This window comes from Oncorhynchus keta, chromosome 17 (assembly GCF_023373465.1).
Source record: "Oncorhynchus keta strain PuntledgeMale-10-30-2019 chromosome 17, Oket_V2, whole genome shotgun sequence".
Taxonomy (NCBI): Eukaryota; Metazoa; Chordata; class Actinopteri; order Salmoniformes; family Salmonidae; genus Oncorhynchus; species Oncorhynchus keta.
This window is the reverse complement of record NC_068437.1, coordinates 45730230-45758228: the sequence shown is the minus strand read 5'-3', so window position 1 is coordinate 45758228 and position 27999 is coordinate 45730230. Positions and strand designations below refer to the sequence as shown.

Sequence of the window (27999 nt, the reverse complement as noted above, 5' to 3'; positions counted from 1 at the left end):
ATGGGAAACGTTTATGTGGAATTAATAGGGGTTTGGAATAAAGTTCGAAAATAAGGTATAAGGTTAACACAGATTTAAGAGATCGGATGCGTTTTGTTCTATGAGATAATAGCTGTCAGTTAACATGACCTTAATTAATTATAAAGCCTTTATGTGCGTTGTGTTTTTTTTAAATTATAATATACGTTCTACAAAATTCACAAAAATGGATGTGAGGTGATGAGATCATATAACAAAAGGTATAATATTTCCTAAGCCTGTGTTTACCACAGACGCTATTTTAGGCGTTTATATAAAAACCTTATAAAATCACAATTTCCCCCATAGACTTTGTCCAACTACTAAAAAGACGCCATTGTTATCAAGACAACTGAATTTGTCCGTCTCCACACGACACTCGCTGTGCGACCTACGTCATCAATTTGGGCAGCAGGCGTGTCCGCATAGCCCATTCTTATTCCCCAGCCTCTCACACTGAATTGCCCTTTCATCCTACACGCACGGAAGTGGGGTTTTAACGCGATCATTATCAATTCAACCGTCACCATGGGGCTTTCAAGTGATCCACATTTCCAGAAACTTGAACAATGGTACAAATCCAAAGCTGGGAACCTCAACATGAGGGACATGTTTGAGGCTGACAAGGATAGATTCAGCAAATTTAGGTAAGTAAGCTTACGATTGTTATTATGACCAATAGCCGATACTATACAGACATTTGGCACGGTATCTTGCATCAGTAACGGTATAGGTCAAACAATTGAATACGGAGCTAACTACATCAATAGAGCCAGTGCATGGGATGCGTTTTTTTGTACACCTTGGTACCAATCAAATGTGAATCCATAACTAAGCTTTAAATGTAAGCAGGGAAGCAAGAATAGTCATTTGTCTTTTAGCTATGTAGTTATCTGGCTAATCGCAAGCGCTTCATACTTGTATGAGTACACAGTACAAGGTCATCGTTTGTGATCGATTGTTTTTCCAGTCGTAAAACAGCTTCGTATCTGCTTTGTGAATTGTTCATGTTCCATTTCGCTCTACTACATCCAGTTACATTATAACTAGCTATATTGTTATCGAGCTGTCAATTATATTCGTTTTATGTAGGGCCCCATTTAACTGGGTTAGCTTGCTAGGTAATGTTAGCCCTAACTAGCTAAAGCTGTATGCTCGCTTCCTTCCATTCATCAGCTGGCGTTGGCTAACTACGTGCAGTTTTCCACATGCATAGCCTACCAGTAGGCGTGTTAAGTCTAGCTTACGAGGGACCTAAACCCAGTATAGACATATTTTAGGTACCACTGACACATTTACTGTAACAATGTAACCATCAAGATTGCTGTCACGACGTTCTAACGGAGGGGTCTGAAGTCGCACGTACGCCAGCCGTTAAGCAACAAGGCTAGCTAGCTACGCCCCAACAATAAAACCTGCACCATCTTCCGTAATCAAATCCAACTTTATTTGTTACATGCGTCGAATACCACAAGTGTAGACCTTACCCTGAAATGCTTACTTACAAGCCCTTAACCAACTGTGCAGTTCAAGAATAGTTAAGAAAATATTTATCAAATAAACCAATGTAAAAAGAAAAATGTTTTTATTATATTTAAAATAAAGTTGCATAACAATAACGAGGCTATATACAGTGGGTACCGGTACCAAGTCAGTGTGCGGGGGTACAGGTCAGTTGAGGGAATGTGCACATGTAGGTAGGGGTGGAGTGACTATGCATAGATGATGATAAACAGCGAGTAGCAGCGTACAAAACAAATGAGTGGGGTCAATGTAAATAGTCCAGTGCCCATTTGATTAATTGTTCAGTGGTCTTGTGGCTTGGGGTAATACAATTGTGTACCTTGTCTCTCCAAGCCACACTGTAGCACTGCAACACATACAGTCAGTAACACGTAATCTTGTTACCATTCAGAATAAATGATGTAATTGACACAGGAAGATGCATTGTATCACTGTACATAGAAATGATAAGGAATTTGTTAGAAACCCTACTTGATCATTCTAGATTATTACATTTGTTTTCTGTTATCTCTTTCCTTGGTAGCACAACCCTTGAGACAGACGATGGAGACATCCTGCTTGATTACTCCAAGAATCTTGTCAATGAGGAAGTCATGAGGATGCTGCTGGCCATGGTAAACATATCAATGTTATGTCTTCTCATAACTAACTAGTTTTGACTCAATGGGAATGACCAACCTACGTCATGGACCTATACACAGTGATATAAAAATACCTTAAAGTACTACTTAAGTTGTTCTTTTTGAGTATCTGTACCTTACTCTACTATTTATATTTTTGACCACATTTACTTCACTATATTCCTAAAGAAAATGTGTTTTTTACTCCATACATTTTCCCTGACAACCCAAAGTTCTCAAATCAAATTGTATTAGTCACATGCGCTGAATACAACGGGTGTAGACCTTACAGTGAAATGCTTACTTACGAGCCCCTAAACCAACAATGCAGTTAAAAATATATAGATAAGAATAAAAGTAATAAGTCATTTAAAGAGCAGCAGTAAAATAACTATAGCGAGACTATATACAGGGGGATACTGGTACACAGTCTATGTCCGGGGGGCACTGGTTAGTAGAGGTAATATGTACATGTAGGCAGAGTTATTAAAGTGACTATGCATAGATGATGACAACAGAGTAGCAGCTGTGTAAAAGAGGGGGGGCAATGCAAATAGTCTGGGTAGCCATTTGATTAGATGTTCGGGAGTCTTATGGCTTGGGGGTAGAAGCTGTTTAGAAGCCTCTTGGACCAAGACTTGGCGCTCCGGTACCGCTTGTTGTGCAGTAGCAGAGACAACAGTCTATGACTAGGGTTGCTGGAGTCTTTGACAATTTTTAGGGCCTTCCTCTGACACCGCTTGGTATTGAGGTCCTGGATGGCAGGCCCCAGTGATGCACTGGGCCGTTCGCACTTCCCTCTGCAGTGCCTTGCGGTCGTGGGCTAGCCGTTGCCATACCAGGCAGTGATGCAACCAGTCAGGATGGTGCAGCTGTAGAACCTTTTGAGGGTCTGAGGACCCATGACAAATCTTTTCAGTCTCCTGAGGGAATAGGTTTTGTCGTGCCCTCTTCACGACTGTCTTACTCGCTACATTTTGAATGATCCCTTAGCAGGAAAGGAAAATTGTGAAATTAACGCACTTATCAAGAGAACATGTGGTCATCCCTACTGCCTATAGTCTGGCGGACACACTAAACTCAAATACAGCTTTTGTAAATAATGTCTTGGTGTTGGAGTGTGCCCCTAGCTTTCTGTACATTTTAAAGACAAGAAAATGGTGCTGTCTACTTTTCTTTTTTATAAGGAATCTGAAATTATTTATACTTCTACTTTTGATATATTCAAAACCAAGATTAAGTCCAAGTTCACCATCCAACAACCAATATATGGACATCTTTCCTTTGGATAATTCGCAACGCAAACTGCATAGAATTTCACAATGGATTTGCAATTCTTCCAATGCGCTGCGTGTGCAATCACACAATATTATGTGAAATATTTTTACACACAATTTCCATATCAACAATAGAAATTACTGAAAAAGTTAAAACGTTAGTGTCTTATCAAAGTGAAATTCTAGCTTGATGAATCAAATGCATTCAGTAATGTCTTTTCTCATTAAGCAACATTAGCCCAACCTGCAAATTTAATAAGGAAAATGCATTTAGGCCTATCTTTACTTGTACATTTGTCTGTGACAGCGCTGTAGAAGTCACAGCAGAGTCCCATGTCCATTATATTATTCTGCATGGGTCATTCATTCAGAAAGCCATGACACCCACCATCTCAGATTGTTCTGAAATTGTTTCTGTTGCTAGAAACATAAGATTGGCATTCCTGAAACATTATTTTGTTGAAATTATCATTTGATTTCTGAGAATCTTTGGGGGGTTTTTAGGGTTCATATAATCCTCAATAAATATAGTACCTGACATTTGATTTGGACCATAATTCTTCCTAATATTGAGTAAGACATGAGGAATCTAATAAAATGATCAAAAGCCACCCGCGGACCCCGAACCCGTCACCCCAACAACCAGTGTTTAGAGAAATTAGCCACTGAAGTCGCTTACATTATTGACTCTGAATTCGTGTGAAAGTATGTTTTGCCCACTAGATGCTGCTGTTCCTGCTACTACCACCACACTCTTTTATCCATTTAGCTGGTCGCTTGTGTTCATTAAATGTTTAACAACATTTTTCTTTGCAACTTTGGTTAGAAAACCAATAGCTTTTGTTGCCTGGCTAACCAAACTCCTTGCGCCGGTCAAACGCTACTCCAAGCCCACAGATGTTAGGTTCTTCTCCGCATTGAGTCTGGATCTGAGTGCCTCCCTGACGGTTTCTAGAACGCAAACTCTTTCCAACCGTTCTGATTGGTCCCAGAAAGCGATGAGTTGGGCCAGATCCAGAACACACATGGGTAAAGCGGCGTTTTGAAAATGTGTCATTGGCATTGATACTCTGATTTTACTTTATTTTGTACAAAACTCTTCATTTTGATGTCAGCGCAAATAACTTCAATGATGATGGTCTCAGACTGAAGTATGTAGCGAATATAGAGCAGTGGAAGAATTCAGTTTGAGTTATCAGGCAATAGCTTTTTAAAATTATGAAAATAAATTGTGTGGTGAAGTTAGTCCACCATAAAAGTAATTCAGTTTATCCTGCTCTTAGTAACCTAATGCTTCTCCTTGAATAGTCCAACAAATGGCAGCTCTCTGAGAGGAGTATCGTAATGGTGCAATTCTCTATTTCAACTACATCGCACCAGTCCAGACCCACCCCCATCTCCAGTGCCATCATCACTCATCCGCCACGTGGCTTCAAACTGCACAAGTTGGTTTCTCGCTATCGCCCACGCACTTACAAAATTTGATAAAAAGCATTTGACCTTTCCATCGTCTTAGCGACAAGGGACTGGTTGATTTACAGTTGATGGACGAGAAAATTATCATCCAACCCTTCGGGTATCTCATATGCCAAGTCTTGAAATATGCAATTCTCATATTGAGACTTATCCTACAGACCTGAACGTTTGGAGAAATGGGCTAGTGGCTAAAACGTTGTGACAACACTCATATATAATGATACAATTATTTGGCAGTTGTATGTTTTTCACAAAAAATATAAGAAAACATCTCTATATGTAGTGTGATTTAATAAAATGTACATTTTTTTAAACCCAACACCACTACAAAACAGTGTGTTTGGTACTTTATTGGTTTGCTTGTTTGCCAGGAATGGTCTTATTAATCCAGACCTTTAAGAGGGGCTGTTTCCTCGACACAAATAAAGCCCAAGAGAAGTAATTGAATTGCTTTCATGGAAGACTCATTTCTTCTGATTAGTGTTGGGTACTGACTTCTAAACATCCTTATTCATGTTACCATATTAGAAATGAGGGCATGGAAATCTACTAAGTGAGAAAGGACATGCTATTGATTTAACCCAGGTAAATTGAATGAGAACACATTACAGCAACAACCTGGGGAATGGTTACAGGGGAGAGGGGATGAACAAGCCAATTGTAAGCTGGGGATGATTAGGTGACCGTGATGGTATGAGGGTCAGATTGGGAATTTAGCCAGGACACCAGGGTTAACACCCCTACTCTTACAATTAAGTGCCATGGGACCTTTAGGGACCACAGAGAGTCAGAGCACCTGTTTAACATCCCATCTGAAAGACAGCTCCCTACACAGGTCAATGTCCCCAATCACTGCCCTGGGGCTTTGGGATATATATTTATTTATTTATTTTTTAGACCTGAGGAAAGGGTGCCTCTTACTGGTCCTCCAACACCACTTCCAGCAGCATCTGGTCTCTACCCAGGGACCAACCCTGCTTAGCTTCAGAAGCAAGCCAGCAGTGGGATGCAGGGTGGTATGCTGCTGGCTTGAGCTCAGGTTGGGGAGGAGTGAGGAATTTGGGCCGAGGTCAGATGAAGTGAGAACGATTTGAATGGCTGGAAAGGAATTCCCTGGCGCCTTTTTTTTTATGCAGTTTTAGAAAATTTATATTTTGCGCATAAAAACAACCACAATTGTAAAAAAAAAATAGCCTTTAACACAAAATATATATATATTTTTATATATAGTTGTATTTTTTTTATTTGACTTTTCATAACATCTTTTTAATTCTATTATCACAGGTTAAGCACTACCCACCCTGACTGCACATCAGTGATGTAAACGTATCATGCATGCACACAGCCGGCATGGCTCCAGCTGTCAACCCTCATCAACCTTAAGCCTCTTCGCTCTTAGTGAAAGTCTATTTATAGTCCTACCTCTGCATGTCAACTCATTATTGTTGTGCTAGCTACCAGATGACTGAGAAATCTTGATAATGCAATGCATCTAGTAGCATTTTATACTTAAAATTGTCTCTTCATATTATAGTCACATCAGCAATTTCGGTCCATTCCCCAACAATAGAACCCCTGAGAGTACACCGTTGACAAACACATTTGACAGAGATGGAAAATGTCCTTGTAATTGGAGTTTGGCCAGCCCACCCACTTCTATTCATTCATCCAGAGTATCATGCAAGACTAGTACCCTGGGAATGTGGTGAAACGGACATTACATTCAGACCAACACTTCCTTCTTATGTTTAAGGAAGAAGGATTGCTAAAATCGAGACATTTCTAGACCTACCGGTATATGCTGTCGCAAATGCTACGCTTGTTGTAATAACCTGTTTGTGGGCATTGAGTGATTGCAGATGGTAGCAACAATGCTGCTATTCAATGATTGCATCAATTACCTCTCAATAAGTTGAATCTTTCTTGTGCAGGCCAAGTCCAGGGGAGTGGAGGAAGCCAGAGACAAGATGTTCTCTGGAGAGAAGATTAACTTCACTGAGGTACCATGACTACCTGAGTTCTTTTCTCTCTATTGTGGTACTTTGCCTGAACATTTTAACTTTTTTAACACTGGCAGATATAGAAAATTAAAGTTGAGAAGTTCTGATTATACTGCGGTAACCTTACAAATATAATCATTGTATTGTAATAACACTATACTACCAACGAGATGAGAGGAGGCTACTCTGAAAATAGACAAAGTAGGACACTCTCACAATAACTATTTTCTAAAGAGTGGGCAGTTGTTGCACACTGTGGTCACTATTGCAAAGTCATTCAGGGAAAACATGGTTCCCACCCACTCTCCAAACGCCACTCATGACGCAATGACAACATTGTGCAATCACTTCCTCAATGAGACTGCACGTTATATACACACAGGTATATATACTCATTCAATATGTTTGCACATGCAAAGAATGGTATTCAGATTTTGATATCACTATTTGTATTGTATTGAGGTGATTATATTCTATATTTCTTAGAGGCTTGGGCAAAAAAATGTTGCACTATCCCTTTAAGTAATAATCTTCTTAGTCATGATTAATAAGGGTGTTATAATCAAGTTTCTTCCCCCTCCCCTAACTGTGTGTGTCTCTGCATGTCTGCGCGCGTGTAGGGCCGTGCCGTCCTCCACATTGCCCTGCGTAACCGCTCCAACACTCCCATTAACGTAGATGGCCAGGATGTCATGCCCGAGGTCAACAGGGTCCTGGACAAGATGAAGGCCTTCTGTCATGTGAGTGGAGTCCAGTTTCAGCTGTTACCCCAGCATTTATGCAAGGGCATCTTTACATAGAGATAACAGCTTCTACCCCCAAGCCATAAGACTGCTGAACAATTAATCAAATGGCCACCGGACTATTACATTGAACCCCCTTCACCCCCCACCCACTTGTTTGCACACTGCTGCTACTCGATGTGTATTATCTGTGCATAGTCACTTCGCCCCTACCTACATGTACAAATTACCTAAACTAACCTGTACCCCCGCACATTGACTCGGTACGGGCTTGCAAGTAAGCATTTCACGGTAAGGTCTACACTTGTTGTATTCGGTGCATGTAACATATAACGTTTGATTTGTTCCATCTCTAAGCATCTATGGGAAGTTTCCAGGACAACAGTGTCTGGGAAATTGCCAGTATATATTTTTTATTGGGTGGTCTTAAACTAAATCTGAATGGATTCAAATGCAACAGTCACTATACAAAAAAATGTAAGATTTGTGAATAAATTAATTCATATAGTTAATTAACTGTATTGTAGTTGACGGTGTCAGCTAATGGCCGTTGGAAATAAGAGTATTTGAAAGGGAGGTAGATTATCTCTCGTTGTTTTTAAATTGAGATGTACGCACACATCTGACATGTGCCTCTTGTTTTTGTGTGTGTGTGTTGCAGAAAGTGCGTAGTGGCGAGTGGAAGGGCTTCAGTGGAAAGGCCATCACTGATGTTGTAAACATTGGGATCGGTGGGTCTGACCTGGTGAGTGTGTGACTTGTCAAACAACTATTTTCTTATTTTCAATCCATTGTAATTTCTAAAGCCCTTTTTACATCAGCAGTTGTCACAACGTGCTTATACAGATACTGATCCTAAAACCCCAAAGAGCAAGCAATGCAGATGTAGAAGCACAGTGGCTGGGAAAAACTCCCTAGAATGTCAGGAACCTAGGAGAAAGCCTAGAGGAACCAGGCTCAGAGGGGTAGCCATTCCTCTTCTGTCTGTGCTGGGTGGCGATTATAAGAGTACATGGCCATTTAGACCAAATTGTTCTTCAAGATGTTCAAATGTTCATAGATGACCAGCAGGGTCTACAGTTCAACACCTTAGGAGTAAATGCGCCCTAGGGACGGCATGGGAGAGAGCGAGCGAGCAAGCCAGTGATTCAGCCCCTGCAATAGGATCCGAGGCAGAGACTCCCAGTGATGAGTAGGAGCCGGCCAGGCATAGACGGCAAGGATGGTTTGTTACTCCAGTTTCTTGCCATTCACTTTCATAGGACCCCTCTTAAAAAAAGTTTAGTAGTTTAGCAGATGCTCTTATACAGTGCGACTTAGAAGCGCAATTAGGGTTAAGTGTCTTTGCTTAAGGGCACGTCGGCAGATTTTTTTCATCTAGTTGGCTCAGGGATTTGAACCTGCGACCGTGTTTTCTTCTCTCACATGGATCGGCAGATCATTCAATAAAATAAACAGCTCTACAGGAGAAATCCCTGCCTACAGCTGTTTGCTTAGAAATTCTCTGCGTAATAAGGAGGCCTGCGTCTTGTGACCGTAGTGTACGTTTAGGTATGTGCGGCAGGACCAAATCAGAGACAAGAATAAGTCCATACAATGCTTATTTTCTTTTTTCTATTTTCTTATTTTCTTCTCTTGTTCCCACTTATTTAAAACAATTCAAATGAAGATGTAGATGTGTCCTATTGTAGTGTGAGCTGTATTGGATGCTTGACTGAGTCATGCTGAATATTATAAACTGTAATGTTTCATTATTTGAGTCAGATCCTCTGAGCTATTCAATAGTCTCACAGAGCCATACAGTATATGGCTTTGTTACAGACCTGGGGTAACTATAGTTTTAACTAAGCTTTGTGGAAAGTAAGTATTTTTTTGGCGGGAACAAATAGTTACGATTTTAAAACATATCCAACAAAAATATTACTTTTTTAAAAAACTATTTGAATACAGAATTGTTTTTATTTTTTTATACATTTTTTTTATTTCACCTTTATTTAACAGGTAGGCTAGTTGAGAACAAGTTCTCATTTACAACTGCGACCTGGCCAAGATAAAGCATAGCAGTGTGAACAGACAACAGAGTTACACATGGAGTAAACAATTAACAAGTCAATAACATAGTAAAGAAAAAAAGTTTTTTTTTTTTGTTTACTATTTGAGTACAGATATGAGAAGGCAACTACTTATGCAACTACTACTAAATATTTGAGTACAGATCATAGGAAATTATTACTTTTCTGAAAATATTGGATTGGCTGCCTTCAACTATGACAGGGCTATATCTGGAACTGCATGTTGAAGATGTACTGTAAATAGAATGAATAGAGCACACACAATCTCGTATACTATTCCAGAATGAGTGACGCAGCGGTCTAAGGCATTGCATCTCAGTGCTAGAGGTGTCACTACAGACCCTGGTTTGATTCCAGGCTGTATCACAACCGGCCGTGATTGGGAGTCCCATAGGGTGGTGCACAATTGGCCCAGCGTCGTCCAGGTTAGGGTTTGGCTGGGACAGGCTGTCATTGTAAATAAGAATTTGTTCTTAACTGGCTTGCCTGGTTAAATACAAATAAAAAATGAAAGTCATATTTGATCTACACAATACATTTCTATCTGAACATTTTGTAAATATTCAGTCTCCTGACTGTCATTGCCCCAGGGGTACATAATCAAATCAAACCAATTAATCAATGATATTATGTATAGATATAGTGCTTATAGACAGTTTACACCCCCTTTTTTCACATTCGTTACAAGGTGGCATTGACATTTAAACACCCCCGAGTCAGTACATGTTAGAATCACCTCTGGTAGCGATTACAGCTCATCCTAATATTTATATATTCCTTCATTTCATTCTTTAAATTTTAGGTTTATGTGTATTATTGTGAATTGTTAGATTTTACTGCACTGTTGGAGCTAGAAACACAAGCATTTCAAAACACCTGCAATAACATCTGCTAAACATGTGTATGTGACCAATAAAATTTGATATGAGTCTGTCTGGGTAAATCTCTAAGAGCTTTGCACACCTGGATTGTACATAAACATCTATGGCAAGTCATGAAAATGGCAGTTTAGCAATGATCAACAACCAACTTGAAAGAGCTTGAAGAATTAAAAAAATAATAATGGGCAAATATTGCACAGTACAAGTGTGCAAAGCTCTTATGAAATTTACCCAAGAAGACTCCCAGCTGTAATCGCTGCCAATGTGGTTTCTAACCTGTATTGACTGAGAGGGGGGTAGATTATTGTGTAGATCATTGACAAAATGACAAATCAATTTTAACCCCACTTTGTAACACAACAAAATGTGAAGAAATCCAAGGATGTGTCGACTTTCTATAGGTACTGTAAGTATAAATACGTTGACGCTCAACTACTGTATGGCACTTTCAACATGCCACTGAAAAGTTTGAAAGCCACAATTTTGAACCTCTTTGTCCATCTTGAGGGTAAGTGTTCTTGTTTTGAACACACACTATACCATATTTCAAGGGTTAGTTTACTCCGAATACAAACTAGCATGATTTTCCACCTACCTTGGTTGTAGTTGATTCAACACGGCAGTTTGGGGATATTTTGTTTCCTTTTGACACTTCATAGCCATGTTTCTACTGTTAGCGTTTTCAGTAACACTTAACATTAAACTGTTCTTCTGCCTCTGTAATAATAAAACTGTAATTACTTTTGGAGCAACATTCCTTCTATCCCCCTTCAGCGCTTTGCATTTTATTTCAAAAAATTCTGGTAACTGCTGTTGTATTTAGTAGTTGTATAATACTTTGGTAATTGCACAGCAATTAGCAGAGTTGTCTTATTTGACTTATGTAATAACAATGTTGCTATTGTAAAGAGCTACTACACATGTATAGGAACTTGATGTCAAGTGTTACTGTATTACCTTGTCTCACTCATGAAAATATGTGTGTTAGTCATTTTGAAGCTGTAAAAGTGGTCTACTCTAATGTTGAGGTGATTCCATGTCCCTCATGTATTTAGTTATAGGTTCTATAAAGATGAACATCTAAGAGCCCTCCAAACTATGTGTTATGATCATATATTTAGACTGATTCAACTATTATAGTTTTTGGTACTTCATCAAATATGTAAATGCCATGAAATATTTTTTAGGTTTCAAATAACTTGCGTATATTAAAATACCTTAAAATATGATTTGGTTTTCTGAGAGGTATTCAAAATCCTTTGAAATATGATTGGGTTTTCTGAGACTTGTATTTGAAAAACAGAGTTTACTTTTAGTTTAAACTCAACTTTCTTCTACTACCTTGAGTATTTGGAAAGTTGTTATTTTCAAACGACAAAATACAGCTGTTTTCTGCCCTGCTTTGGTATTACAGTAGTGAGCTATAAAGGAATTATTACTGTGCCGCTAAGCTCTGGTATAAGCAGAGAATACACTGCTGGGGTGTTGATGCAAAGCTACAGTATGCTGTAGGTGGTACAGTAGGCAACAGAACAAAGAGTATGCTTGAGCTGTTGGCTTGGTACTTGTAGTTACTGGGATTTGATTCAAATAATTTTGTCATGCTGTCATATCTCATAATATTGTGTATCCTCTCGAAGGGCTCATGTTGACAGGCTCTGAAGTCCTAATGGATACAGAAAACGCAGTTACATTTGAATTGCACATAGGATAGAGGGAAGTTGAAATGGTAATGTTGTGCATCCTCCTCTCAGGGTCCTCTCATGGTGACTGAGGCCCTGAAGCCCTACTCTAAGGGTGGCCCCAACGTGTGGTTCGTGTCCAACATTGACGGTACACACATGGCCAAGACTCTGGCCCAGCTCAATGCTGAAACCACCCTCTTCATCATCGCTTCCAAGGTGACAGACTGACTCAACACACACACCTCCTCCTGTTGCCATGGTTACACACATCCTAAAGCCATAGGGCTCTAGATGCTTAAATAATTCAATGCTATAAATCAATGTCTCATTCAGTGCTATGGTGGTTAATAATCTGTGTGTACATTGTTGTGTTCTGGTGTGATTTCATGTTTGAATAGTAATTTATGGTTTGAAGCTGGAAAAGGTGGCAGGCTAATGATGCTCCTTCAGTGTCACACGCTGTGTACTACTTCCACTGGGACTCGTGTCACTCTGTTGTCCTTTTTCAGACCTTCACCACCCAAGAGACCATCACCAACGCTGAGTCTGCCAGGGACTGGTTCCTCCAGACAGCCAATGACGTGAGTAGACTCCTGACAGCCAATCACAAGACACCTTTGTCTGTAACCAATGCCGTTATAAGTTCAGCTTAAATTCAGCCAGTGATTTTAATATTTTCTCTGCGGACATTACATAATTTTAGCCACACAGGTCAGTTTAGAATAGTCCAAAGCACAGCTGGAGTGTCATATCACATTTGGATCAACTAACTCTATTTTCTTCTTCACAGCAATCTACTGTTGCCAAGCACTTTGTGGCGCTGTCCACCAATGCAGTAAGTGGCCATTTTGAATGACACTTTCCACCTTACATTGTTACCTACCTGCCGACCGATATATTGCACAAGTAATTTGACTGTTACTCTTTTTGTTGTCTCCCTTCTCTTCCAGCCCAAAGTGCAGGCGTTTGGTATTGACACAAACAACATGTTTGAATTCTGGGATGTAAGTATACACTTCTATGCACACTGAGTTAGCCTCTGACCCCCTATTTAATAATTTAATGAATCTGAACTAAAGTGAGGCTTTATTTTGCCAATTGACATGGTTTGTAAAAAAAAGCATTTATGCATTATTTTTCTGCTGGGAGATATTTTGACCACATTCTGGGTGTAGAATTTATTTCAAAATAAATTGGAATGAAACTGTTAAGCGTATGAATTTGTGGCTATGGTATCGACACGTTACATTCTGAACCATAGACTCATGCGGTAAAGGGGTCATTTGAACTTGATCAAAACAATGGAAATGCCATTGAAACACATTGGTGAAAGATGCAGTGGGGGAAAGATTCAAAATATTCCTCATTGCTCTCCTGCAAAGTTGGCCTACATTAAGGGTATTGTTTATGTGTATTTCACACTATGTTGAGGTAAAAATCAGAGTATAATGCTTGTATAAAAACCAATCAACTGCATTACAGTTCAAAATGACTGACTTCTATGCTACCAGCTTATATGAACCGGAGTTAGCATTTAGCAGTCACTTCTTAATCTGAGAAGGGACTACTTCTCAATGTTATGTAGCAAAAATAGCCAAATATATTCAAATCGTATTTTAGTAACCACATTGTGGGCCTGTTACAATCATGACGAATATCCACAGATTTGTATGTGCGCCAATCCGGTGTTCTTCTGTCCCCCATAGTCTGGTTTTAACCTCATCTGTTGGAAATGAGCGATGTTGGCGAATTGGTGTCTTTTTAAAGAAAGGGTGCATCGATTCTGTGTATAATTGCAGTATAGTTTGACTAGTACACTGTCGAGGTGATGGCCATTGTCTGTTTTTGTATAACTTTTCAAGGTTTTGAGTAAGAAAAGGGAACCTTGCCGCTCTGTAGTGGTTGATTTTGTGACTGTGATGTCATGTTGGCTTTCTCTCAGTGGGTTGGAGGGCGTTACTCCTTGTGGTCGGCTATTGGACTGTCCATTGCACTGCACATAGGTATGTATGTGTGTCTGTCAATATTAGAACTCTAGGGATGTAGTGTAATATTGCAGATTTGCGCTTTTTGTCAAATGCGAGAAGTTGGTATGTGAATTAAAATGTAATTCATCGAAAGCAGCATAAATACTACTAGTGATTTGACTTTAAGAATTGATCCTAACACTTTTTTCTACCTCTTTTGTCACCATGCAGGGTTTGAGAACTTTGAGCAGCTTCTGGCTGGTGCTCACTGGATGGTATGCACATTTCTCTCTCACATAGTGTCAATTCAACACAACTATTTATCCCTTCAGGGGCAATTGAAAATAATCCCAAACTAAATAAATGTAGAATTGGTAATATGTTAACAATGAATGGGTTGTCCTTCCCAGGACAACCATTTCCGCAGCACCCCCATTGAGCAGAATGTCCCCGTTCTGCTTGCCGTGCTGGGTGTCTGGTACATCAACTTCTTCCAGGCCGAGACCCATGCCATGCTGCCCTACGACCAGTACATGCACCGCTTCGCTGCATACTTCCAGCAGGTCAGGCAGGCGGCCGTACATGGGTTCAAATACTATTTGAAGTCTTTAAAATACTTTGAGCGTTTGGCACGCCAAGCATGTTGAAGCAGGTGGGTGGGGTTTGCACTTTGGAAATGTTATATTGGTTCCATTCAACAGACAAGTCCGAACAACTGCAGCTGAAGTGATTTGAAATGATTTCGTATTTCAACCTAGTTCTGAGTAATGCAAGCAGGCAGGAGCCAGGAATAGCTATATGCTAGGGCTGTATGGATGGGGCATCTGTTTGGGCTAGACAAGAGAAACCAGGGACAGGATCGTGATGAGTAGACAATTTGAATTTAATTGGATAGGTGATAGTAAGTAATATGGTGAAATCTTGCTGAAGCTTATCCTTACCTATCCAGTCTGTCAGATCTTCAAAGGGAAGGAAAACCCTTTCTATTAAGGGTGACTTGCAGGTGCACTAGAATATAAGGGATTCATAATCATAGGTTACCTTACACCGCTTCCTTTCAATGTTTCCCCTTTTTTATTTATGAATTTCAGTCTAACCAACAACTTTAACTGTCTTTCATCCACAGGGCGACATGGAGTCCAACGGGAAGTACATCACTAAAGATGGAGCTCGTGTCAACTACCACACCGGACCCATCGTCTGGGGCGAACCCGGAACCAACGGACAGCATGCCTTCTACCAGCTCATCCACCAAGGTAACTGCCACACACCTGTCCTGTCCTCCAGACCCTTGTTCATAATATAGACTGTTACAGTATATGAACCAGTTTCTATTATATCATTCCCTAATAACTGCTGAAATGAGATTAAAATAAAACGTGACCTCTCCATGTAACCTTTTGTGTGTTGACCCTTCCAGGCACACGTATGATTCCTGCTGACTTTCTCATTCCTGCCCAGACACAGCACCCCATCAGGGACAGCCTCCACCACAAGGTAGTGCACCCTCATGGCTCCCTAAATGTATTAGTACCCTAATGGCTAATCCAACATCCTCTATGCTTACTCCCTCACTCTGCCACATAACCTATTCTATCGTTCAACCATCGAAACTGTCAACTCTGACTTAATTTATTCAGACTTGAATTCATTTCAGACTAGTATTCTTTCTCAGTCAAACCCAGAATTATGTCAAATGTACATACAGAGTTTGATTTAAAACAGTTCATTAATATGTATGTATTTGACTATACCTCTGGATCTCCATAGATCCTGATGGCCAACTTCCTGGCCCAGACTGAGGCCCTGATGAAGGGGAAGACTTCAGACGAAGCCAGGAAAGAGCTGGAGGCCACTGGCCTGGGAGGAGCAGAGCTGGAGCAACTGCTGCCACACAAAGTGAGTGGATTTACTCATCAGACACAGTTGCATTACTTTTGACCAGAGCCCTATGGGCCATGAGGCTCTTATCAAAAGTAGTGCACTATAAAGGGAATAGGGGACACAGTAACTGCCACACATACCAGACAGACACTGGGCCAGTCTATAATCTATTGATGAAAAGATATGCACCATTTGATTGTCAGTGTTGTTTCTGGATTATGCTTTGATGTACAGCATGTTTGGTCAATTATTGTTAAACAATGTATTTTACCCTCAATGAAAGGTCTTCCAGGGGAATAAGCCCAGCAACTCCATTGTTTTCAAGAAGCTGTCACCCTTCATGCTGGGAGCACTGGTTGGTAAGTACTGTAGTAGCTGTTGTCATGTCAACAGCCAATCCCTGCACAGAATAAAACCTTAGTATTTTATAATATTGATTTATAGAATCGTTAAGGAAGAGGTGCACATGTGAGTACCGATAGGACACATGAGTGAGTAGCTCCATTTTGCACCATCAAAACTATGGTTATATGTAGAAACCAGACAACAGTTTTTAAATTAATTATTTAAAGTCGATAGATCAACATATCCCTAAGCAACTGGGGGAGAGTGAGCGGTCAGTTATGTACAACAGAGAACCAATCAGTTGGTAAAGCGACTAGGCAACACAACCCAAACAAGCCATGGCTTCCCTCAGAGGAAAAGACAAGGAACAACTTGGACATGCTAAAGGTTGTCGAGGAAAACATTTGTTAAAATGCTCTCAATGCACACCAAAACAAACAAACTGTTACAATCAGTTGTTAAAGTAGATTCGCTGGAAAATAAAGTAGATTCTATAGTTGTAGACATACAAGGTGTGCGCATGAATGAACAAGACAATGAAATTAGCCTTCCGGAAACAAGTTTGCGAACAGCAAGAAAACAGAATGAGACGAAACAACATGAGAATATTGTCCTTACCAGAAGATAAGGAAAAAGGAGACTTTTCCAGCCACGTGGTAAAACTGATATCAGAGGAGCTTGGCGTGGATATATCACAGAAGGATCTGGAACGATTCCATCGGCTCGGCGTGAAACGGAAGAACACTAAATGACCTCACATAGTTCCACAGCTTGAGGATTACCATCAGACCAAAGTCAACATTCTGAAGGTACAAGGGGAAAGGAGATTAAACTCCATGGCCAGTCCATTCGATTAGTCCAGGACCTGTCTAAGCTGAGAAAAAACACAAGCAATTCATTCAAATCAGACAGTCAGTGGAGGAAAAAGGAATTGAGTCTCAACTCCGCTTCCCGGCAGTGCTGTGGGTATAGAAAGGAACACAAAAGATGGAATTCACAAGTGCCGGTGAAGTCCGAAATAGGCTGCAAGAAACCATTCCAGTTGAAAGAGAGCCCAATGCCCTGAGAGAACTAAGCTGTGCTACACTAGTCTACATGCAGCGATGCCCAAGACCAGCTTATTGTAACTTGAGACAATTTTTTTATTTAACTAGGCAAGTCAGTTAAGAACAAATTCTAATTTACAATGACTGCCAGGAACATTGGGTTAACTGCTTTGTTCAGGGGTAGAACAACAGATTTTTACCTTGTCAGCTCAGGGATTCGATCAAACAACCTTTTTTGGTTACTGGCCCAATGCCCTGACCACTAGGCTACCTGCCACCCTCCCCCTAATACAATCTAAACTCTATTTCCCCCAACTGTACTTCTCTAGGAAGTAACAATAGACATAGCTGATACCAATGAGCTACATGGACACTGAAAAGACAATTACAAAAGAGTGGGCGTGAAGGGGTGGGTGTGTGTCTGCATGTGAATGGGAGGGTGAATATGTGTAGGAGGGCTGGAGAGAATGGGTAAGTGAATGCATAGGGTATGTGTTGCATGTGAATGGATGAGTGAGTCGATATATTGATGGGTGTAAATGTGTCTGAGAAGAAGAATGGGTGGGAAACAATGGGAGGTTGGGATAAACTTTACCTGGGTGGATAAGGGAGGGCAAAGATGGGAGGTGGTGATTGGCTTGGATGGTAGGTTGGAACAAGCTTGGGTGGGGTAAATGGGAGTGAACTGGGAGGGTGAGGTGGAGACAGGTTGGCTTGTGAAACAGAAGGAAGGATTTAACTATACTACAATGTATTTTGGTGACTTGCAAACATGCTATAAAATGATTAAAAGTGCTGGACAGATTAGGAGAGGATGTCAAGTCATTATTATTATTCCTTGTTTGTCATTTATAGTTAAGATTCAATGGTGATTATTAGTGAGAGTGGAGAGGGGCTTATGCGATTGGGATGGGTTGACTGGGAGGACATCAGACACTTCTGTGTGTGGGGCCTCTACTCATCCCACTTCAGTCTCTCGGTGGGCCCACTCTCCCCAAGTAGACCCCCAGCCACTACTTTCATTTACAAGGTATTACAAACTGACCACAGTATTTAATTGGCAGTCTTCCTCCATTGTATGTACAATGACATAATCCACAGACTGTTGGTAAATTAAGGCCGAAAAAGGCATAACGCCTCAAAGTTCAAAAGGTACTTTGCTTTATTTTTTGTGTTTTCTGTTAAATGTCTGCTCAGCTCACATGCTCTATTTTTTAATTATATCATAATTATGTATTCATACTGTGATATTTAATACATTTGCAACCTGTTTCTGCTTTGTCATTATGGGGTATTGTGTGTAGATTGACTAGGGGGGAATAGAATCCATTTTAGAACATAATAAAATGTGGAAAAAGTCAAGAGATCTGAATATTTTCCTGATGCACTGTATACACTGAACAAAAATATAAATGCAACACGTAAAGTGTTGGTCCCATGTTTCATGAGCTGAAATAGAAGATCCCAGAAATTTTACATATGCACAAAAAGCTTATTTCTCTCAAATTTTGGCCATTAATTTGTTTACATCCCTGTTCGTGAGTATTTCTCTTTTGCCAAGATAATCCATCCACCTGACAGGTGTAAAATATCAAGAAGCTGATTAAACAGCATGATCATGACACAGACCCACCTTGTTTTGGGGACAATAAAAGGCCACACTAAAATGTGCAATTTTGTCACAATACCACAGATGTCTCAGGTTTTGGGGGAGCGAGCAATAGACATGCTGACTGCAGGAATGTAAACCAGAGCTGTAGCCAGAGAATTGAATATTAATTTCTCTACCATAAGATGCCTCCACGGTCGTTTTAGAGAATTTGGCAGTACGTCCAACTGGCCTCATATCCGCAGACCACACCAGCCCAGGACCTCCACATCTAGCGGCTTCTCCTGCGGGATCATCTGAGATCAGCCACCCAGACAGCTGATGAAACTGAGGAGTATTTCTGTCTTTATTAAATACCTTTGGTAAAAATAGAAAAGAGTAGAGGGCCTAGAGCTGCCCTGCGGTACACCACACTTTACATGTTTGCCATTTAGAGAAGCTTCCATTTAAAGAACCCTTTGAGTTCCATTAGATAGCTCTGAATCCACGATATTGAAGAGGTTGAAAAACTCATGTTTTTTTTTCAACTTCAGGTTATGGCAAATAATATCAAAGGCTGCACTGAAATCTAACAGTACAGCTCCCACAATCATATTATTATCAATTTATTTCAACTAATCATCAGTCATTTGTGTCAGTGCAGTGCATGTTAAGTCCCCTTCTTTATAAGCATGCTGAAAGTCTGTTGTTTATTTGTTTACAGAGAAATAGCATTGTATTTGGTCAAACACAATTTTTTTCCAACCGTTTGCTAAGAGCTGACCGCAAGCTGATATGTCTGCTGTTAGAACCAGTAAAGGCCGCTTTACCACTCTTTGGTAGTGGAATTCCTTTGGCTTCCCTCCAGGCCTGAGGACAAAGACTTTCCTCTAGGCTCAGATATAACATTTGACAGATAGGAGTGGCTATTGTCAGCTACCATCCTCAGTAGCTTTCCAACTAAGTTGTCAATGCCAAGAGGTTTGTCATTATTGATCAATGATAATTTTCCCACCTCTCCCACACTAACTTTACAAAATGTTCTTTATTTGTTTTTTTTATGCATTAATACAATTGCTCACTGTTCATTGTTGGCATTTCCTGCCTAAGTTTGCCCACGTTGCCAATTAAATAATTAAGGTAATTGGCAACATCAAATGGTTTTGTGATGAATAATCCATCTGATTCGATGAAAGATGGAGTTGAATTTGTCTTTCTGCCCATAATTTCCTTTAAAGTGCTCAAGTTTTTTTCCATTCTTTATCATTGATCTTGGGTTCATAATACAGTTTCTTCTTTTTGTTGAGTTTAGTCACATAATTTCTCAATTTGCAGTAAGTCAGCCACTCCTATTGTCCCATCTCTTTCAACCATAAATTATTTAAATTCTTCATCAATCCATGGAGCCTTGACAGTTTTAACAGTTAGTTTCTTAACAGGTGCATGTTTATCAATAATTGGAAGAAGAAATGTTCATAAATTCATCAAGTGCAGCGTCTGGATGCGCCTCAGTAGTCGCATCAGACCAACAAATATGTTTAACATCATCCACAAGATTCACAGCTAAATCTTTTGAATGATCTCTTTTACACTTTTAGGCCCAGCTGTTGGAACTATGACTTCCCTGGATATAGCCACTATATTGTGATCACTGCATCCAATGGATACAGATACAGCTTTAGAACAAAGTTATACAGTATTGGTAAAAATGTGATTGATACATGTGGATGCTTGTTTCTGTAGTGTTTGTAAACACCCTGGTAGGTTGATTAATAACCTGAACCAGATTACAGGCACTGGTTACAGTAAGAAGCTTCCTCTTGAGTGGACAGCTTGATGAAAACCAGTCTAGATTCAGGTTCCAAAGGAAGTAGACCTCTCTATTTACGTCACATACACTATCAAGCATTTCACACATATTAGTTAGATACTGACTGTTAGCACTTGGTGGCCTATAGCAACACCCCAAAAGAAAAGTCTTTAGATGTGGCGGCAGGGTAGCCTAGTGGTTAGAGCGTTGGACTAGTAACCGGAAGGTTGCAAGTTCAAACCCTAGAGCTGACAAGGTACAAATCTGTCGTTCTGCCCCAAGGTACAAATCTGTCGTTCTGCCCCTGAACAGGCAGTTCTGCCCCTGAACAGGCAGTTCTGCCCCTGAACACAGGCAGTTCTGCCCCTGAACACAGGCAGTTCTGCCCCTGAACACAGGCAGTTCTGCCCCTGAACACAGGCAGTTCTGCCCCTGAACACAGGCAGTTCTGCCCCTGAACACAGGCAGTTCTGCCCCTGAACACAGGCAGTTCTGCCCCTGAACACAGGCAGTTCTGCCCCTGAACACAGGCAGTTCTGCCCCTGAACACAGGCAGTTCTGCCCCTGAACACAGGCAGTTCTGCCCCTGAACACAGGCAGTTCTGCCCCTGAACACAGGCAGTTCTGCCCCTGAACACAGGCAGTTCTGCCCCTGAACACAGGCAGTTCTGCCCCTGAACACAGGCAGTTCTGCCCCTGAACACAGGCAGTTCTGCCCCTGAACACAGGCAGTTCTGCCCCTGAACACAGGCAGTTCTGCCCCTGAACACAGGCAGTTCTGCCCCTGAACACAGGCAGTTCTGCCCCTGAACACAGGCAGTTCTGCCCCTGAACAGGCAGTTCTGCCCCTGAACAGGCAGTTCTCCTAGGCCGTCATTGAAAATAAGAATTTGTTCTTAATTAACTGACTTGCCTAGTTAAATAAAGGTAAAATATATATTTTTTTAAAATAAAGATGTGCCAAGTGAACCTGCAACTTCAATAACACTTGACACAAGATCTTCTCTAAGCATGACAGGGATACGTTTCTGAATATATACAGAAACACCTCCCACATAAGCATGTATTCAGGACATAAAGTTAATTTCTTAGCCATATTTTTTGCAGTTTTACTTTTGTGCCATATTCCAAACAGGATGCATGTTTTGGAATATTTATTCTGTTCAGGCTTCCTTTTCACTAGTTAGTATTGTGGAGTAACTACAATGTTGTTAATCCTTTCTCTGTTTTTCTCTATCACAACCATTAAACTATGTAACTGTTTTAGTGACCATTTGGCATTATGGTGAAATCCCTGAGCGGTTTCCTTCCTCTCTGGCAACTGAGTTAGGAAGGACACCTGTATTTTTGTAGTGACTGGGTGTATTGATACACCATCCAAAGTGTAATTAATAACTTTACAATGCTCAAAGGGATATTCAATGTCGGCTTTTTTTTTTTATGTATTTTTTTACACCCATTTACCGATACGAGCCCTTCTTTGAGAGGCATTGAAAGACCTCCCTGGTCTTTGTGGTTGAATATGTGTTTGAAATTCACTGCTCGACTGAGGGACCTTACAATTACCTCATCTCTGTATCCCACAAATTTAATCCATCAAATGTATTTATATAGCCCTTCGAACGTCAGCTGATATCTCAAAGTGCTGTACAGAAACCCAGCCTAAAACCCCAAACGGCAAGCAATGCAGGTGTAGAAGCACGGTGGCTAGGAAAAACTCGCTAGAAAGGCCAAAACCTAGGATGAAACCTTGAGAGGAACCATGCTATGAGGGGTGGCCAGTCCTCTTCTGGCTGTGCCGGGTGGAGATTATAACAGAACATGTGATTATTATTATTTGACCCTGCTGGTCATCTATGAACATTTGAACATCTTGGAGAACATGGCCAAGATGTTCAAATGTTCATAGATAACCAGCAGGGTCAAATAATAATAATCACAGTGGTTGAGGGTGCAACCGGTCAGCACCTCCAGGAGTAAATGTCAGTTGGCTTATAGCAGATCATTCAGAGTATCTCTACCGCTCCTGCTGTCTCTAGAGAGTTGAAAACAGCAGGTCTGGGACAGGTAGCACGTCCGGTGAACCGGTCAGGATTCCATAGCCGTAGGCAGAACAGTTGAAACTGGAGCAGCAGCACAGCCAGGTGGACTGGGGACAGCAAGGAGTCATCATGCCAGGTAGTCCTGAGGCATGGTCCTAGGGCTCAGGTCCTCAGAGAGAGAAAGAAAGAGAGAATGAGAGAGCATACTTAAATTCACACTGGATAAGACAGGAGAAGTACTCCAGATATAACAAACTGACCCTAGCCCCCCGACACAAACTACTACAGCATAAATACTGGAGGCTGAGACAGGAGGGGTCAGGAGACACTGTGGCCCCATCCGATGATACCCCCGGACAGGGCAAACAGGAAGGATATAACCCCACCCACTTTGCCAAAGCACAGCTCCCACACCACTAGAGGGATATCTTCAACCACCAACTTACCATCCTGAGACAAGGCCGAGTATAGCCCACAAAGATCTCCGCCACGGCACAACCCAAGGGGGGGGCGCCAACCCAGACAGGAAGATCACATCAGTGACTCAACCCACTCAAGTGACGCACCCCTCCTAGGGATGGCATGAAAGAGCACCAGTAAGCCAGTGACTCAGCCCTGTAATAGGGTTAGAGGCAGAGAATCCCACTGGAAAGAGGGGAACCGGCCAGGCAGAGACAGCAAGGGCGGTTCGTTGCTCCAGAGCCTTTCCGTTCACCTTCACACTCCTGGGCCAGACAACACTCAATCATATGACCCACTGAAGAGATGAGTCTTCAGTAAAGACTTAATGGTTGAGACCGAGTTTGCGTCTCTCACATGGGTAGGCAGCCCATTCCATAAAAATGGAGCTCTATAGGAAGGAGAAAGCCCTGCCTCCAGCTGTTTGCTTAGAAATTCTAGGGACAATTAGGAGGCCTGTGTCTTGTGACCGTAGCGTACGTGTAGGTATGTACGGCAGGACCAAATCGGAGAGAAAGGTAGGAGCAAGCCCATGTAATGCTTTGTAGGTTAGCAGTAAAACCTTGAAATCAGCCCTTGCCTTGACAGGAAGCCAGTGTAGGGAGGCTAGCACTGGAGTAATATGATCACAATTTTTGGTTCTAGTCAGGATTCTAGCAGCTGTATTTAGCACTAACTGAAGTTTATTTCGTGCTTTATCTGGGTAGCCGGAAAGTAGAGCATTGCAGTAGTCTAACCTAGAAGTAACAAAAGCATGGATTCATTTTTCTGCATAATTTTTGGACAAAGTTTCTGATTTTTGCAATGTTACGTAGATGAAAAAAAGCTGTCCTTGAAACAGTCTTGATATGTTTGTCGAAAGAGCGATCAGGGTCCAGAATAACGCAGAGGTCCTTCAGTTTTTTTGAGACGACTGTACAACCATTAAGATTCATTGTCAGATTGTTTGCAGCCATCCACTTCCTTATGTCTGAAATACAGGCTTCTAGCGAGGGCAATTTTGGGGCTTCACCATGTTTCATTGAAATGTACAGCTGTGTGTCATCCGCATAGCAGTGAAAGTTAACATTGTTTTTGAATGACATCCACAAGAGGTAAAATATATCTATATATATATATGTGGTCCTAAAACGGAACCTTGAGGAACACCGAAATGTACAGTTGATTTGTCAGAGGACAAACCATTCACAGAGACCAACTGATATCTTTCCGACAGATACGATCTAAACCAGGCCAGAACTTGTCCGTGTAGACCAATTTGGGTTTCCAATCTCTCCAAAAGAATGTGGTGATCGATGGTATCAGAAGCAGCACTAAGGTCTAGGAGCACGAGGACAGATGCAGAGGCTTGGTCTGATGCCATTAAAAGGTCATTTACCACCTTCACAAGTGCAGTCTCAGTGCTATGATGGGGTCTAAGACCAGACTGAAGCATTTCGTATACATTGTTTGTCTTCAGGAAGGCAGTGAGTTGCTGCGCAACAGCCTTTTCTAAATTCTTTGAGAGGAATGGAATATTCGATATAGGCCAAAAAAAGATATATATATATATTTTTCTCTGGGTCAAGGTTTGGCTTTTTCAAGAGAGGCTTTATTACTGCCACTTTTTTAGTGAGTTTGGTACACATCCGGTGGATAGAGAGCCGTGTATTATGTTCAACATCGGAGGGCCAAGCACAGGGGGCAGCTCTTTCAGTAGTTTAGTTTGAGTAGGGTCCAGTATGCAGCTTGAAGGTTTAGAGGCAATGATTATTTTCATCATTGTGTCAAGAGATATAGTACTAAAACACTTGAGTGTCTCTCTTGATCCTAGGTCCTGGCAGAGTTGTGCAGACTCAGGACAACTGAGCTTTGAAGGAATACGCAGATTTAAAGAGGAGTTTGTCATTTGCTTTCTAACAAACATGATCTTTTCCTCAGACGTTTATGAATTTATTACTGCTGAAGTGAATGCCATCCTCACTTGGGGAATGCTGCTTTTTAGTTAGCTTTGCGACAGTATCAAAAATTAATTTTGGATTGTTCTTATTTTCCTCAATTAAGTTGGAAAAATAGGATGATCGAGCAGCAGTGAGGGCTCTTCGATAGTACAGTGCAGTATCTTTCCAAGCTAGTCGGAAGACTTCCAGTTTGGTTGGCGCCATTTCCGTTCCAATTTTCTAGAAGCTTGCTTCAGTGCTCTGGTATTTTCTGTATACCAGGGATCTAGTTTCCTATGAGAAATGTTTTTAGGGGTGCAACTGTATCTAGGGTATTGCGCAAGGTTGTATTGAGTTCCTCAGTTAGGTGGTTAACTGATTTTTGTCCTCTGACGTCCTTGAGTAGGCAGAGGGAGTCTGGAAGGGCATCAAGGAATCTTTGTGTTGTCTGTGAATTTATAGCACGACTTTTGATGCTCCTTGGTTGTGGTCTGAGCAGATTATTTGTTGCAATTACAATACAAATGTAATAAAAATGTTGGTCCTATAGTCCAGGATTATGAGGAAAAACATTAAGATCCACAACATTTATTCCATGGGACAAAACTAGGTCCAGAGTATGACTGTGACAGTGAGTAGGTCCAGAGACATGTTGGACAAAACCCACTGAGTCGATGATGGCTTCGAAATCCTTTTAGAGTGGGTCTGTGGACTTTTCCATGTGAATATTAGTCACTAAAAATTTGAATATTATTTGCTATGACTACAAGGTCTGATAGGAATTGTTGGGAATGCTGTTTTTGGCCCAGGAGGCCTGTAAACAGTAGCTATAAAAAGTGATTGAGTAGGCTGCATAGATTTTATGACTAGAAGCTCAAAAGGTGAAAATGTCTTCTTTTTTTTGTGTGTGTAAATTAAAATTTGCTAATGTAAATGTTAGCAACACCTCCGCCTTTGTGGGATGCATGGGGAATATGGTTCCCCAAGTGCAACTAGGAGGTGAGGCCTCCATTTAACACAGTAAATTCATCAGGCTTAAGCCATGTTTCAGTCAGTCCAATCACATCAAGATTGTGATCAGTGATTAGTTCACTATAACTGCCTTTGAAGTAAGGGATCTAACATTAAGTAGCCCTATTTTGAGATGAGGTATCACGATCTCTTTCAATAATGGCAGGAATGGAGGAGGTCTTTATCCTAGTGAGATTGCTAAGGCGAACACCGCCATGTTTTTAGTTTGCCCAACCTAGGTTGAGGCACAGACACGGTCTCAATGGGGATAGCTGAGCTGACTACATTGACTGTGCTTGTGGCAGACTCCACTAAGCTGGCAGGCTGGCTAACAGCCTGCTGCCTGGCCTGCACCCTATTTCATTGTGGAGCTAGAGCCCTGTCTATGTTGGTAGATAAGATGAGAGCACCCCTCCAGCTAGGATGGAGTCCGTCACTCCTCAGCAGGCCAGGCTTGGTCCTGTTTGTGGGTGAGTCCCAGAAAGAGGGACAATTATCTACAAATTCTATCTGTCTGCATATTTCAAGATATTACATGTGAGGGTGCAGTGGGATACCTGATGGGTTGGACAATACTTATCTTGTCAATCATCTTGAAAAAAAAAATACTCAACAGGAAATCGACCAGTCCTCCATCTTTAACAAAATGGAAAGGTCAAATGCTTTATCATATAAATGTTGAAAGTGTGGAGAGAAACAAAATGGCCGTTTTGAGGCCATGTGGCAGAGAGTGATGCGGGCGCTGGAGATGGGGGTATAAGTATGTGGCTCTGGGAAGGTGTGATGTTTGTTGTATGTTTTGTATTTTTTTTAATGTTATGTTTTCTATTTACATTTACCGGTACTAAGTTTTCTCCTCTGTTTTCCAGCCATGTACGAGCACAAGATCTTTGTGCAAGGAGTCATCTGGAACATCAACAGCTACGACCAGTGGGGGTAGGTGTCGGCGAGAAGCATATATTAAATTCTAAATATATATGTTTGCCTATATTTTATTGTATAACTGTAATATTCTCCTTCCTACCCTCAGAGTTGAGCTGGGCAAACAGCTGGCCAAGGCCATTGAGCCGGAGCTGAGGGACAGTTCCGAGGTCCACACTCACGATTCCTCTACCAACGGGCTCATTAACTTTCTCAAGAAGAACTCAGCCTAATTCCTTCTCTTCTTCATGGCTGACCTTTGACCTTTACCCCCTGGCTGATCCCTATTGGAACCATACTATTGCCTGAACTATTCCACATTGTAGTCCTGGCCCCAACTTATAGCCCCTTGACCCGCATAAAAGAGCACTTTACAATTGTGATCACCAGTCTGTTTGAGTGTTTAAGTGAATTGTAAGATTTAACTGTATAATTAAATGTATATTACAGCTCACCTAATAATGGAATCAATCACTTTTGGGAGGAGGGGAAACTCTTGCTTAATATTAGAATGTGCAGATATTACTGTAAGTGACAAGGCCCCCTCACGCTAACCTAGTCAACACTGACTTACCAAATAAATGTAATTTGTCACTACACGGTTGTGTCTTGTTAATTTTGAGTAAATTAGGTTATATATGCTACGTACACATGAGAATGATTTTCTGAAGCAACGTCCTGTTTAAAAGTAAGGCCTACATCATTTAATGG

At 41.0% G+C, this 27999-nt stretch overlaps 1 protein-coding gene across 1 annotated transcript; it reads left to right on the top strand.

Moving 5' to 3' along the window:
* Positions 1-5: 5 nt before the first annotated feature.
* On the top strand, positions 6-27885 carry gpia (glucose-6-phosphate isomerase a). The gene is made up of 18 exons (XM_035790021.2): positions 6-665; positions 2066-2156; positions 6847-6915; positions 7536-7655; positions 8320-8403; positions 12366-12512; positions 12806-12877; positions 13087-13131; positions 13247-13300; positions 14239-14299; positions 14495-14538; positions 14674-14826; positions 15390-15519; positions 15684-15760; positions 16034-16162; positions 16431-16506; positions 27237-27303; positions 27398-27885. Exons 1-18 carry the CDS (start codon positions 547-549, stop codon positions 27519-27521), a joined length of 1662 nt encoding a protein of 553 aa, XP_035645914.1. The 5' UTR covers positions 6-546; the 3' UTR covers positions 27522-27885.
* Positions 27886-27999: the final 114 nt, after the last annotated feature.

Coding starts and splice junctions, on each gene's coding strand:
- gpia (XM_035790021.2), top strand. CDS start 547: ATGGGGCTTTCAAGTGATCCACATTTCCAGAAACTTGAACAATGGTAC. Junction 16,507..27,236: donor CATGCTGGGAGCACTGGTTG/GTAAGTACTGTA, acceptor TCTGTTTTCCAG/CCATGTACGAGCACAAGATC. Junction 27,304..27,397: donor AACAGCTACGACCAGTGGGG/GTAGGTGTCGGC, acceptor TCCTACCCTCAG/AGTTGAGCTGGGCAAACAGC.